Raw genomic sequence first — 13,291 nt, 5'->3', positions numbered from 1 at the left:
GAAGAAACCCATGGTAACAATTACAACTAAAGTTCATATTGGCAATCAATGAATGTTGATTAGATGGATGGATAGATGGGTGGTTGGGTGAAAAAGATGTTTTGAGTGGTGTGTTAAAACATTCCAACATCACATTGTTCTCTATAGTCACTTTCCACTAGCAGTCCTAGACCTTTCACTTTCCATTCTTAATAGTAGTTGTCTTTTCTTAGAATTAAATTCCTTTAAAAACTTCAAATTATTTCCCCTTGGGTTTAAAAGCAAAGACAGCAAGTAATTTTTTTATTCACTGTTTAATCCAATGTCTCATCTTTACCTTTAAACAAAATGACTGTAGGTGCTAAGGATTCACCTATAGTCTTTATCTTTTGTGTGGTATATTAGTGGTCAGATTATTACAGAACTACTGCAGGAAGACTTGGGAGACAGCCCATTCCTGAAATGATTTCAGTGAAATTTATTTTATCTGCACTAGGTTCTTTAGGGAAAGAAGAAAAGAGATTTCAAAGTATTTTTACATGGTTGCCTTCTTTGAATCATTTCATGGACATATTATAAATTATTTCAGCTTTTAGCTAGACTGCCTGGATAAAAGTCCAGTTCTATATAGCATAGTTTTCTACCAAATAAGTGCTATAATTTGAAAATTCACAGTCTAATTAAATATAGGTAGATCACTTTTTTTTTTTTAAAGAATTTCAGCTTTTTTTTTTTTTTTTTTTTTTTTACTTTATTTTGTTTAGTTTTGTATGAGATGCTGAGGATCAAACCCAGTGCCTCATGCATGCTAAGCAAACGCTCCACCACTGTGCCACAATCCTAGCCCAAGGTAGATCACTTTTTAAAGCTCTATAAAAAGATCGAAAACATAGGTCTCAAACTTTAAAGACCTATAGTGGTAGAGTGCTTGCCTAGCATATATAAGACCCTGAGTTCAATCCCCAGCACTGCAAAAAGAAAACTGTAATGATTTCCCCCTTATGCAAAGTTATCATAAAAAGGGGATAGAAAATACAAATAAGCAAAATGAAAAAAATAACATCTAAACTCAGAGATAACTAGGATTAACATTTTAGATTATATCCTTATAGTCATTTTCTGTGTATATTTGTATATCTGCATTTTTTAATGAGATTATGGCCTTTCTACTTTGGTGTAACTGCTTTGTTTTTTAGTTAATATCACGAAAAGAGGTTCTCAATATATTAATCATCTGCAGTGCGTACATTCTTATTGATTGTAAATTAACTCATTTCTGTGTATTCTGTAAATCATTTAATCAATTCTCACTATGTTTAAACACTTAGGTTATTTCCAATAATTTTTATTATAAATAATGATGCAATAAAAATATTATAGTTAAACCTTAGGTTGATCATTTTTCACTTAATTGTAAATTTTTTGGTACCTTTTCAGATACAGACATGAAATTGCTCATGATGGGCAGAGGATTTACATCTTGGGAGGTGGTACTTCCTGGACAGCTTATTCCTTGAACAAGGTACATTTTTTAAAAAAAGAAAAAAAAAGGGATAGGTAAAAGATAGGCAGAGGCATGTATCTTACTAAGCAAAATAATTCTATACTTTAGGTATTTTATTTTAGAGCCCCTTCCTTATCAATACCTGCTTTGCAGTAGATGCTTTTTATAATATAGGCTGAACTCTGCCCCTAATAGACTGACAATTGCATTGGTCACATACTGAAAGTATATTATGAAAATTATCCCCTCATGATGAGGAAGGTGACTAGAAGGGAAGTATAGTAGCTTGAATGGGACAACAAATTAGAATCAGAATCAGGATTCTCAGAATGTCATATCCCTGTCATCATCAGTGCTAAGAAGAATAGGCATTTTTAGGGATGCACGTGACTAATTTTAGAAAGCTGAGTTTTGAAGCGCTTTTATTCACCCATCCCTGTGGCATTTCTAAAATGTCATGGTTACATATCCCAAGGGAAGTCTTGATTGGGCAATAGAGTTCCTGGTACGCTTTGAAACATTAATGAACTTTTCAAGTTTTGTCAAAGCTGTATTCCTATATTTCCTTACCAGTGCTTGCTTTAAAATGATGCAGGTTCACTGTAGCAAATGTGGAAGTTAAGAGCAGAGAGCACACAGAAGAAAATCAAGTATTACGTGCACTTCTACTTTTCATTCTCTTTTCGTAAATTTAAAAAATTGGTAGCATAGATGTGCTTAATTTTCAACTGCCCTATCTAATTTAATATGGAAAGATCAGAAGCTGGGTGTAGTGGCACACGCCAGTAATCCCAGTTACTAGGAAAACTGAGTCAGGAGGATCCCAAGTTCAAGGCTACCCTGCGCAATTTAGCAAGACCCTATCTCAAAATAAAAAATAAAAGGTGGTGGGAGTGTAGCTCAGTGGTAAAGTACCCTGGGTTTAATCTTCAGTACTACAGGGGGAAAAAAAAAAAAAGGAAAGATTAAAGAAAAGCAAAGGAAAAGAAGGGTTTTTTCCAACCAAGAATGTTTGCCCAGGCTGATGTTAAAAATTCAGTTTTCTATATGGGAAATTACCTGTTCCTTGTACTCAGTTTTTCTAAAACTCCTCTAAAAAATAATGTCAATTTTTTTTTAAAGATTCATTTTCAGGCTAATTAAAATTAGTTATTTATCTGTGTATATGTTCTTCCCCTCACCCCAAGATCCACGCTTACAACCTTGAAACCAATGCATGGGAGGAAATTGCAACAAAACCCCATGAAAAAATAGGTAAATGAAAAATATTGATTCATTTAACAAATGTATTTTATACTTTTACTTGTTTTTTGGGGGCAGATAATTTTCTTGAGTTACATCTGTTGAACTGGTATTAGAAATCACTTCTTCCTTAACACAGTTATTCTTCCTTAGCAAATGAGCAAGGAGAATTTCAACAGGGGTTATTGAATTCTGTGGCAGAAGCGGGAAACATAGGTGGGAAGAGAAATCAAGATCTCCCTGTATCTTCATGGGTAAAAGGGCTAGGAAAAGCCACTAGTAACCCCTGCACCCCACTTTGTTCCCCTGGTACCTTAGCATTGTGCTTCTGTAATGAGATAAGTTCTGATGCTTTTAAAATAAGGAAGGTTGGGAGGACTAGTCAATGTTTGCTTAATGCAACAAAGGAATCGTTTTGAGTTACTTACAATCCGTCTTTCACCATGTCACATCAACGTCATTCCTTGTCTTTCTGGATGTAATGGAATTTCTGTTTTTACATGTGTTTGGCAGGTTTTCCAGCAGCTCGAAGATGTCACAGTTGCGTTCAAATAAAAAATGGTAAGGATTCTAAGTAACATTTTGATTCCATTTCTGTAATTGTATCTACTGAGAATAACTTATTTCCTAATGATAATTTCTCAAAATAGGTTCATAACTTTGGGAAGAATCTATTTCTGATAGTTTAAACTGAAAGGGAAAACTGGAGAGTTACGCCTCTTAGCAATTGTTTGTTATATTGTAAACTAGTGTCTGGATTCCTTCAGTTATCAGAGAACTCAAAAACTGGCAATAAATAAGCTTTTATTTTGTACCTAGTCTTTTAGCACCCGACCTCAATAGATGTCTATTTTAAGGTTTGTAACACAAATAATGGTGATTGTGTATACAGTGGAGACCTCAGTGGACATTGTATTAAAATGATAGTAACTCCTTCAGAGTATTATTTCATAAAGTTTAGCCTGTTCTCTGACTAATGTCAAATAGAACTCAGTTCATTCTTTGGCCATATGACAACAAAGGCATTGTATGGCTTCAAAAAGCAGTAGCAGCTTCTTTATCTGAGTGTGATAATGACTCTTCTTTAGGTACTTCCTGTCTTTTCATTTACGGTTTATTTTATTCTTTGATATACCTCCTCAAGTGCTTTCCCTTCCTGCCCTGCAGGTGTGTATACATGAGCTCCATGGACTATATCTTTTCAGCAGCCTCGTTCAGATTTAACCAGGATTATTCTACCATCTCTAGTACAGAGGGGCTTTTTATTATCTGTGCTTTTTGAATAGGATTTACAGATACTAGCATTGTTCAGCTTTGCCTCTCTGAGAATGGAGCTATACTTAAACGTTTTCCCTGAATCCTAACCAAAAAAGTTTGTGATGTATTTTGTAGTTTAATTAATTATTGACTTAAACTTGATTTAAACCTGAAATAAGATATTTATTCATTTGATTCTTTGAAGCCAAGCACCATACAAATGGAATTCAGCCTTAGTTCTGGGCATTTAGTCAGAATGTTCACATAACTTTTATTACAAGTTGACTGATTAGTTCGAACTAACTGATTTTACAAAACAAAAATAAAATTCCATGTTTTCTTTTGGGAAAATTGTGTTCCTGACAAAGAGCTGTACAGATCAAATGGAGTGTCAGAATATCTTCTTTCAACTAAAGAAAGCCTAGAAGAATTTCTTTTGTGTCCCCAAGCTGCACATTGCAGTGAGTGCTTCTCAGGTTAAATGTCCACATGGAAACTGGGCACCGCAGCGCTCACCTTAATCCCAGTGATTACAGAGGCTGAGTGAAGAAGATTGCAAGTTCCAGGCCAGGCTCAGCAACTTAGAGACACCCACAACAACTTTGTGAGACCCCATCTCAAAAAATAAAAAGGACTAGGGATAGGGCTCAGTGGTAAATCGCCCCTGCATTAATCCCCAGTATGAGAAAGGGAGATCCACATGGAGGATATTAGTCTCTATGGACAAATAAATATATGTTCTTTCCAGGGCATTATATAAAAGAAGAACTTGCAGCTGGTGGTCTGCAGATGTGTTTTGTTTGACTCCTACATGCATTTTAAAATTTTTTTGAATTAGTGGCCAATACTTAAAATGGTTCATTTAAAAAAAAAATCCAGATTTTCTACTTCTCTTGAAAAAATGGAAGACCTGGCAGTTACTCACCTGAATCCCTCCACATGTCGCTGATATGCTCGAGCTTCATAGCTGGCTCTCTTTTAAAGCATGAGCACTACTGTTTATTTTCCTGAGATTTCCTATCGTTTATTTCCCCTGGACCCCCTTGCCTGGAGGTATTTGAATTTGAAAGGCCTGACATGAAACCTCCTAAGAAGCTTTAGCCCCAGTGAAGATCCCAACAGTGTCTCAATTCTGTTGAAGGACAAACCAGCCAAACCAGCGCATGACAGACCACACAGCTGAAATCGTCTCTCTTCTGGTGCAATCCACTTAACTGTCAGCCAGCCTGTGATCTATTATAAATCATGCTGTAGCTTTGGCTCTTTTCCTTTGTGTGATCTTGGCCTTCTCTTTTTTGATAGATGTATTTATTTGTGGGGGCTATAATGGAGAAGTGATCCTGGGAGATATCTGGAAGTTGAATCTGCAAACTTTTCAATGGGTGAAGCTTCCTGCTACCATGCCAGAACCAGTTTATTTTCACTGTGCAGCTGTTACACCGGTAAGTTTTTATTTTTGTATCTTCCTTACGTAGTTGAAGATGATAAGGAAATCTTTTAGAAAATCTTTTAGAAAAAAAGATTCTGATATTGGCAAACCTTGGATTAAGAATGGGTTTTTAAAACTTCCTTTTGATGCTAACCCTTCCTCAGAGAAAAGGGGAGGAAAGTACCAACATATCCAAGTTTAAATAAACAACATAAATGTAAAAGAAACACTACATGTGGCGTTTTAGGCCCTGACAGAGGTATCAAAGGTGTTCCCTGGGAGGATAAAATAACTTTATCCTCTGACACCATGTTATTGAAGATATTACTGCAAAGACCTTTATTTTCATTTTTGAACTCCCAACATATAGCACTTTGAGTACTTAATATTAGTCAAAATTTAATGTTAGTTAATGGACAGTAAAGTTGTTTATTGTTGAAGTAAAACACACACACGCACATACACACACCTGTAATTTTTCTCTTAGTAACCCATTCATTTTTTAAACCGCCTAATTTCTGCATATGCTGGGATTAATGAGAAATTCTTTCCATTTCTTTTTTTTTTTTTTTTTTTTTTTTTCTCCTTAGACCCTGGGGATCAAACCCAGGGCCTCTTACATGCTAGGCAAATGCTCTACCATAGAGCTACATGCCCAGCCTGAGAAATTCTATTTCATATCATATCATCTGGATTCAATCTGCTATGGTTTACTTGTTTTGTTATTTTTTTTCTTGCTGAGTCTTCAGCATTGGTATCTATTTCTCTTCCATTTGAATGTGTCCTCTTTTGACTGCCATTTGTTCATAGGCTGGTTGCATGTACATTCATGGAGGAGTGGTGAACATCCACGAAAACAAACGGACTGGGTCATTGTTTAAGATCTGGCTGGTGGTACCTAGCCTGCTGGAACTGGCATGGGAGAAGCTGCTCGCGGCCTTCCCCAACCTAGCAAACCTCTCCCGAACACAGCTTCTGCACCTTGGACTAACACAGGGACTCATCGAGCGCTTGAAATGAGGATATCTGGACTGTTCATTGATGCTGGAAATGTTAATTTAAAGAGACTCCTTTATTTATGGGCAGTGTAGGATGTGCTACAAAGAGAATTGGTTACCCTGATCAAGGCCTTATTCAGAAAATACATCAGATGCCTTTCTGTAAATTGGTTTTTAAGTTTATGGACATCTCACTTTTCCATGTGCTTTCTTCTTTGCTTCTCTTCCTCCTGCCCCAATATGCACCCACATACTCACATACTTTCTCTTTTTTGATGGAGTTGAGGGAAAGTCTGAAAGTACTTTAATAATGTTATTGATCAAGATAAGATAAGTTTTTTAAAAGGAATTCTGAGCACAATGACCACGTCAACCAATGCTCTACAGATTAAAACATCACCAATAAAAACAAAAATAAAAATGTAGCAACAGCAACAAAAAGTAGTTTGGGGGATAGATTGAGAAAACTACCTTGAGAATCTTGAAGGTTATTCTTAAACCAGGATGTTTAACTTGGTATTTTCAAGGTGTGTCTGAGTAGTTGGATTGCATGGCAGCAGTGGTTGGCCTCTTGCTGCATGGACACCTAAGCTTAACCTTTGACTTTGGAGGAAAGTTAAGCAGCTCAGCAACTCCTGGTTAGTGATATCTTTTCTCATCCTATGGTGCCAGCAGTTGTTGGAGTTGGTTTGTCCAGGAGACTTATGTGTGAGTCATGGTCTTTGTTGTTGCTCTTAGAAATTATGGCACCAGGAATATTTTAAACTGAGAAATCTAAAGTTGTCCAAGTTCTTTCTGGGCAGTTTTGAAATTCTCCTGTGCTTATCTCTCTGACTTCTTCATGGGAAGTAATGTGTGGGGTAAATGCCACAGGACAGGAGAGCAGGCAGAGAATGCCATCAGATTTGATAACTTGGATTCTGCTCGGAATGATGGCCTTTGACTGTCACACTGGCCATTTCCTTTTCAAAACTTGCTTCTTTTCTAATCTCTGGACCATGTACCTGCCATTTTCTTAGGCAGTTGGTCCTCAATTTTCCCCGAAGCTTGATGCCTCCTTTTCTGTCTGCTTTAATGTGCATGGTGCTGAAATTGTAATAATTGGATAAATGGTCTTGAGGGAAAAGCCACAGGTCATCCTTCCTGAAACCCAAGTATCATTTAAACATTAGCACAAGGAAGGAATGAAACTGAGTATCATTTGCTTTTTTGTGTGTGAAATTTTAGTTCTGACTTGCTTTGTTAATTTTAGAAAGAAAAATGACTTGAGTTTTCACTTGTTTTGCCATCAGGCTGCTAGAGAGGTTGAGCAGTCACTTGCCATGAGCATTTGGATGTGCACAGGTGTACTCAAGGTGCTGAGGGCACGCAAGAAGGCACAGTGCTGACCCTCCCACAGTCCCCTCACAGAGGAGATTCATGTGGGAGATCTGGGACACATTTTTCTTTAAGTGCCTCTTTTTCACCTAGCTTTTAAAGTGATTCTTTTTTTTTTTTTCCTCCCTTTTACCCCAGAAGGGATCTCTTTAGCTTATGTGTGGATTTAAAAATCACCTTTGACTTATGGCTAAAAAGTTACCATCTAGTGTTCAGTTCTGGGAAAGAGAAAACTGTGGACTCTAGACTTGGACTCCTAACTTCTAGGCCTTATTATGTCCCATCCATGTGAGGATTGAGGGAGAAGCAGGAAAAGGAACAGTTCCTCTCGGGGTCCCCTACCCCCACCTCTTGCCATTCCCAATCAGTGAGGCTTGCTCCTCAGAGGAGCTCTCTCCAGAACTTTGCTGCATGACTTCAACTTGCCTCTGGGCATTTGGTGGGATTACATCCGAAACTAACCAAGTCATGCTGTCTAGGGTGGCAGAAGAAATTTTGCCATTGATTTATACGGGGACCAAAGATAGAATACTTAGCCTCTATGCTTAGATTTCCCTGGTCCTTGGAACATTAGCAGGTCTCTGGCTTTGCTGCACCAGAAAGCTGGAGAGAGAGGGCATCTGAGTCAATCCACACTTGCCAGCATCCTTTTAAAGCCTTCTGAGGACAGTCTTCTTTGAGGTAGATTTTGGAGGCCTGACATTGAAGACCTTGTGTGTGACATTTTCTTGAAAGAGCACATCCTCGGTCTACAGTGTCTTCTTTCAACATAACACTAGTGAAAATTATGTAGTATGACCAGCTCTGAGTGCTATTCACATGCACAAGTTCTGAATGCCAAATGAGACTGTGTGTATGATGATTTAAATGTAGATGACTGGACTTTTATATAAGGGTCACCAGGCATTTTAGTATACCTATAACCAGCACTTAGAATTCCCGCTGCCATTACTTGATGTGGGAAAGGTGATGCCTGATGCTCCTCTGCCTCTTTGAGGCATTCCCAGTCAGCTTCTGACAGTCCTGGAAGTTGAAGTGCAATATATAGAAACACATATGGATATATACAGATTATATAGAGGATGTGACTATAAAGCAGCTACACTACTTTTTTGTATCTGTCTTGGGAAAGCCAGCTCATTGCTTTAGAGTAAAATTATGCCTAGAATTTTTGATGTGATCAGCTGGCTTGAGCTAAATCTTGGTAAAGCTGGATTTTCAAGTCCATATTTTCTTACTCCAGGTCATAGAGACATATTGTTCCCTGGGTTTGTTAGAGTTGAGAATTTTTTCCCCCCGGTCACCTCTGTACACTCTACTACATTTGCATGTCTTGCCCAGGAACAAGGAAGTCACTGGAAAGGTGTTTCCTACATGGAGAATCAAAACCTAATATTTGGCACTAATAGTTCTCCCATGTATACATAATTTATCTGGGAATGTAATACCTTATTAAATGATGAAAAGTATGCTTTCTTCATTTAATAAAGTATTTTCCACACCCTGGAGAAATGACAGACTGATAAAGGTTAGAATGAAATGTTAACTGTTCTTCAGGGGCCAAATGAAACCCTTTCCATTGACAGATTCTTCCTTTTTCAGGGTCCTAATGACCATGATGTAAAAATTTGCTCTATACTATTCCTGTCCATTACATAACTAGATTTAAAAGTATAATAATAAACATATTAACATTTCTAAGCAAAAGGTATATTGACAGTGACCTTTGGTTACCCACAGTAGCAAGAGTAAAGCACAGATAATTGAAATCCATAGATAATAATCAGTGTTTTAACTTTTCTATCAAACAGTCGGTTCATTGTATTTCTTCTCCCTCCCTGTCCCTGTGCCACGAGCACCTCCTTTTCAATGGAATGAGTAGTTAGAAAAGGAAAAGGAAGACTCCCAGAGGGGCTGGCAAGCAGTGAACGCAGAGCAGCCTGATTAGCTCCCCTGGGTCAGTCTGACAACTGCTGAAACAGAGGAGAGCCGCAGGTGCAGTCCTGAGCTTAGCTGTCGCTCTTCAGCATGATCTCCTGCCCTGAGTTCTAGGCTGTCTCTCTTAAACTACCAAAGAACTCGGCACCTGTGGGAAGGAAAAAGCTGTGTATGACACAGGAAATCCCATCATTTGAACACATTTGACCCTTGACAAGTCCTTGCTTTTTTGTTCGTTTTTGTTTTCCTTTGGAGATTCCTTCTCCAGTTATATGGCCTGATTGCCTGGCATTTAGGAAAGGTTGGACTATCCTTTCCAGCTATGTTGGTCTTTATATCCTATAAAACCAGTTTATTTTTATGTGGTCTTACAGATGTTTAGAAAGTAGCACAGGTTACAACTTGTTTATCAGCCAGCATTCTGATGTAGCACAAAAAGCCATTTTTCTTTTTTTTTTAATCTTGTCCCATTTTTCTGGCATTGAGCTCCAGGGTAGAAGAGGGTTTATGGTCTTATGACCATAAGTTTCAAAAACTGGTCACCGTTAGTTTAAATTGCTCTGGTTCTTCAAATACCTTGGAACTCTAGGAGCATTGGCAGGGCCTGCAGTAGGCTCAGTAGAGTTCTGGAACCTCCATATGTTACCACCAGATTATACCCAGCAATGACATTTCCCTTCTAACGTCGTGAAATTTGGTGGAAAGTGACCTCTTCCCTTGTCTGGTGTTATAAACAGAAGTTCTGAGTTGTGCTTCAAAAGTGGTACCATCTTTTTGGTGTAATTTTCATGTTTTCAATTTTTAATTTTTAATTTTTGAGAAGTTTTTTAAAGGCCCTGCTTAGTCAGTGTACAGGGTGAGTCAGAGACAGTTTTCAGAGGAAAAAAGCCAGTTTCACCAAGTGGTAGTAATTGCTCTTTTACTAGTTACACATATAGAGTACAAAGGAAGTATCAGGAAACACACTTGACTCTCTCTAAAGCCACCTCCTGGTATAGTCTGTGCAGGGAGAGCACAGGCATCTCCCGGTAAAGATACCTGCCAGGGACAAGTCCCTGGAAGAACCCAGGCAAGAAAGGAAAGCCTGTTTCTGAAACTGTCTCTGAGGGGTGAGCCTAGGCTGAGCTCTTCCTTGCAGGTTATGCTTAGGCCACACACAATGCTTGCCTTACTTTAATGCTTTTGCCACAGTCCTGTTAAATAGTGTGGAAGTCCTTTTGCAGTCTGGTGTGCATGCCATATGACCAGGACAGCTTTTCCACCTTCCCTGGTTTCCTACAATCAAGTGGGAAATATAGTGAATTTACCCTGAAATGTCCAATCTGTATTTATGTACCTTGTCAGTGTTTTGCTGTTGGTTTTCTAAAACAATCTGATCAATAAATCTTATCCAAATCTATTTGTTTCAAGGCCACCTTGATTGTCTGACAGTCGTCGTACATATATGGACTCACCTGTTTGACATAAGCACCAGTCCCCCCCATTTCTATCACCACCTTTACCATCTCCCTGTAGGTCAGCCTTTTTCTGTAATATCTGAGAGTCATCCGCCCCCTGGGGGGTCCTTCTGTTTATCATCTGGAATTCCTGGACATGCAGTAGTTCCCGCAGTAGAAAGCTGGTCCCTCCACAGGCCCTCAGCAAGGGAACAGCTGCCAGGCAGGCCCTACTCCCTTTTGCTGCCCTATCCTATATTTCCCAAACAACTACTGGGCAAGTTTGTGTAGGTGCATCTAGAGTTTTCTGAAGGGTTGGAGAAGCTACAGGGAATTTGAAAGGAAAATATGAATCTGTATATACAGAGCCATAGGACTTTACAATCCAAGGGAAAAGCCACCATAGGAGGAAAGGCCTGTGCAGGGGGTTTTTGGGGGATGAAACCATAGTTCCTACTTCTGACCTTAGTCTTCCAGATTCTTCCATCTCTAAAACTTCTGCTTTGTGACACTTCACCCTCTAACCCTTCTCCCAGCAATATGTCTCCCCAAATCTGCTAACTGCAGAGTAGGGGAGGACATTCCAAGTCTGGTCACTTTTAAGGTCTCCCTTCTGGACTTGCACATGTACTTCTTACTTTTCAGTGTTTCCATTGGCTAAAATATGGATCTAACATACCTTCCAAAGACAAATAAACTTAAATATTACAATGTAAATCTACAAGGAAAAAGAAAAACAATTTCTACCCATTCACCCTCCTTACAGTTAATATTTGACATGTATCATGAGTAGTCTTTTTTTTTTCTCTTACCTCTTCAAAAGTATACTCCCCTCAGACCTAACAGAAATAAAAAGTGAGCCCCACTATATCTTTAGAATTTCAAGCAGTCAGAGCTTTGAAATGAACTCTTGTTTGCTTCTGACTGGGTTCTTAGATGGTCATCTAGCCCTATCTTGGCCCAGGGGAAGGAGTTTCAGTGGCTTAGTTGGGTGGTTTTTTTCTCTTCCAGTTATATTTATGGTTCTTGTTTGTCAGAATGCTGTTAGCTATCATGATTGAACACATTCACCTGCAGCTAATCTTCCTCAGTTGTTGCTTGAGGGGAGAGGTCATTGGCAAAACCACCCAGTTTCCGTACTACCTTCAGATGAAAGGCCTAGCTAGGTTCCAGACCAATAGTACTTTCTGTAATGAAGGAAATGTTCAGTATCTGCACTGTCCACTAGGGTGGAGCCCACTAGCCATCTGTGGCTATTGTGGCTGAGAAACTGAATTTCAAATATGATTTTAATTTATTTAAATGTAAATAACCACATATGGCCACTTATTAGGGCAGTTCTAGAAAGAGATGACCCAGGGATTGGGAGGCCAGGGCTCTGCTCTTGGCCCAGTTCATAACAGTCCTGTTTTGTATGCAATTCATTTTTCTTTGGGCCTTGGTTTACTCATTGGTCTAAGAGAAGGTTGGCTAGATAATCTCCCAGATCCCTTTCAGATTAAATATTCTGCCATTAGGATGCTTGACCAAAGGTCTATGCACAACATGAGACCTGGACTAGAGTTACTTCTGCACCTTGATTTGATACCAGGATAGCTGGTCCCACTGTGACGCTTGGAGGCCTACTGCACCAGCCAGGCAGTTCCTTAGTGAGTGCCACAGTCTGGATCCCCACTCCTGAGGTGTGGGCTCTGAGAATGAGTGCTACAGATGGAGTAGGAAGTAGGACAAGGCCAGCTGCCAGGCCCAACGTGACCCGCTGTTTCCAAACTGTGATGCGTGGTTGTTAAAATTACAGATTCCTGGGCCCGAATCCCAAAGGTTCAGTTTAGTAGATGTGTTGTTTAAACACACTCAGTTGGTTTCGATTCATCTGGCTTAAGACACTGTCCCACAGCTGAGCTGCCTGGCTAGTGCTGGGTGAGATGAGACCCTTGTTACCTTGTTACTGTCATAATTGTCTAGCATGGAACTCTAGTGCCAAGAATGAACATTACCAGCCCTTGTCCTGTCAGACTCAGTAGCAAGATGATAGACTGACCACTTGTTTCTCTCTTCCCCTTCTTGGAGAACCACTGAAATGGCCTTAGTTTCCTTCTACAATGGAGCTAATAATAATATCCTATCTCTT

The 13,291-nt window shown here is 39.0% G+C and overlaps 1 protein-coding gene across 3 annotated transcripts in view; it reads left to right on the top strand.

Annotated features, from left to right (window-relative positions):
- The window catches only part of KLHDC10 (kelch domain containing 10), a 61,286-nt gene extending 50,163 nt beyond the window's left edge, over positions 1–11,123 (top strand). For all 3 annotated transcript variants that reach the window (XM_079149809.1, XM_079149808.1, XM_079149807.1), the window contains 5 exons: positions 1,417–1,501; positions 2,671–2,737; positions 3,239–3,286; positions 5,285–5,424; positions 6,222–11,123. In XM_079149809.1, the coding sequence (XP_079005935.1) occupies positions 1,417–1,501; positions 2,671–2,737; positions 3,239–3,286; positions 5,285–5,424; positions 6,222–6,431 (550 nt within the window). In that variant the 3' untranslated portion in view covers positions 6,432–11,123. The remainder of the gene's footprint in view (positions 1–1,416; positions 1,502–2,670; positions 2,738–3,238; positions 3,287–5,284; positions 5,425–6,221) is intronic.
- The last annotated feature ends 2,168 nt before the right edge of the window (positions 11,124–13,291 follow it).

Source organism: Sciurus vulgaris, assembly GCF_902686455.1.
Source record: "Sciurus vulgaris genome assembly, chromosome: 8".
Classification (NCBI taxonomy): Eukaryota; Metazoa; Chordata; class Mammalia; order Rodentia; family Sciuridae; genus Sciurus; species Sciurus vulgaris.
The sequence above is the reverse complement of the archived record's forward strand: the minus strand, read 5'-3'. Positions and strand labels throughout refer to the sequence as shown.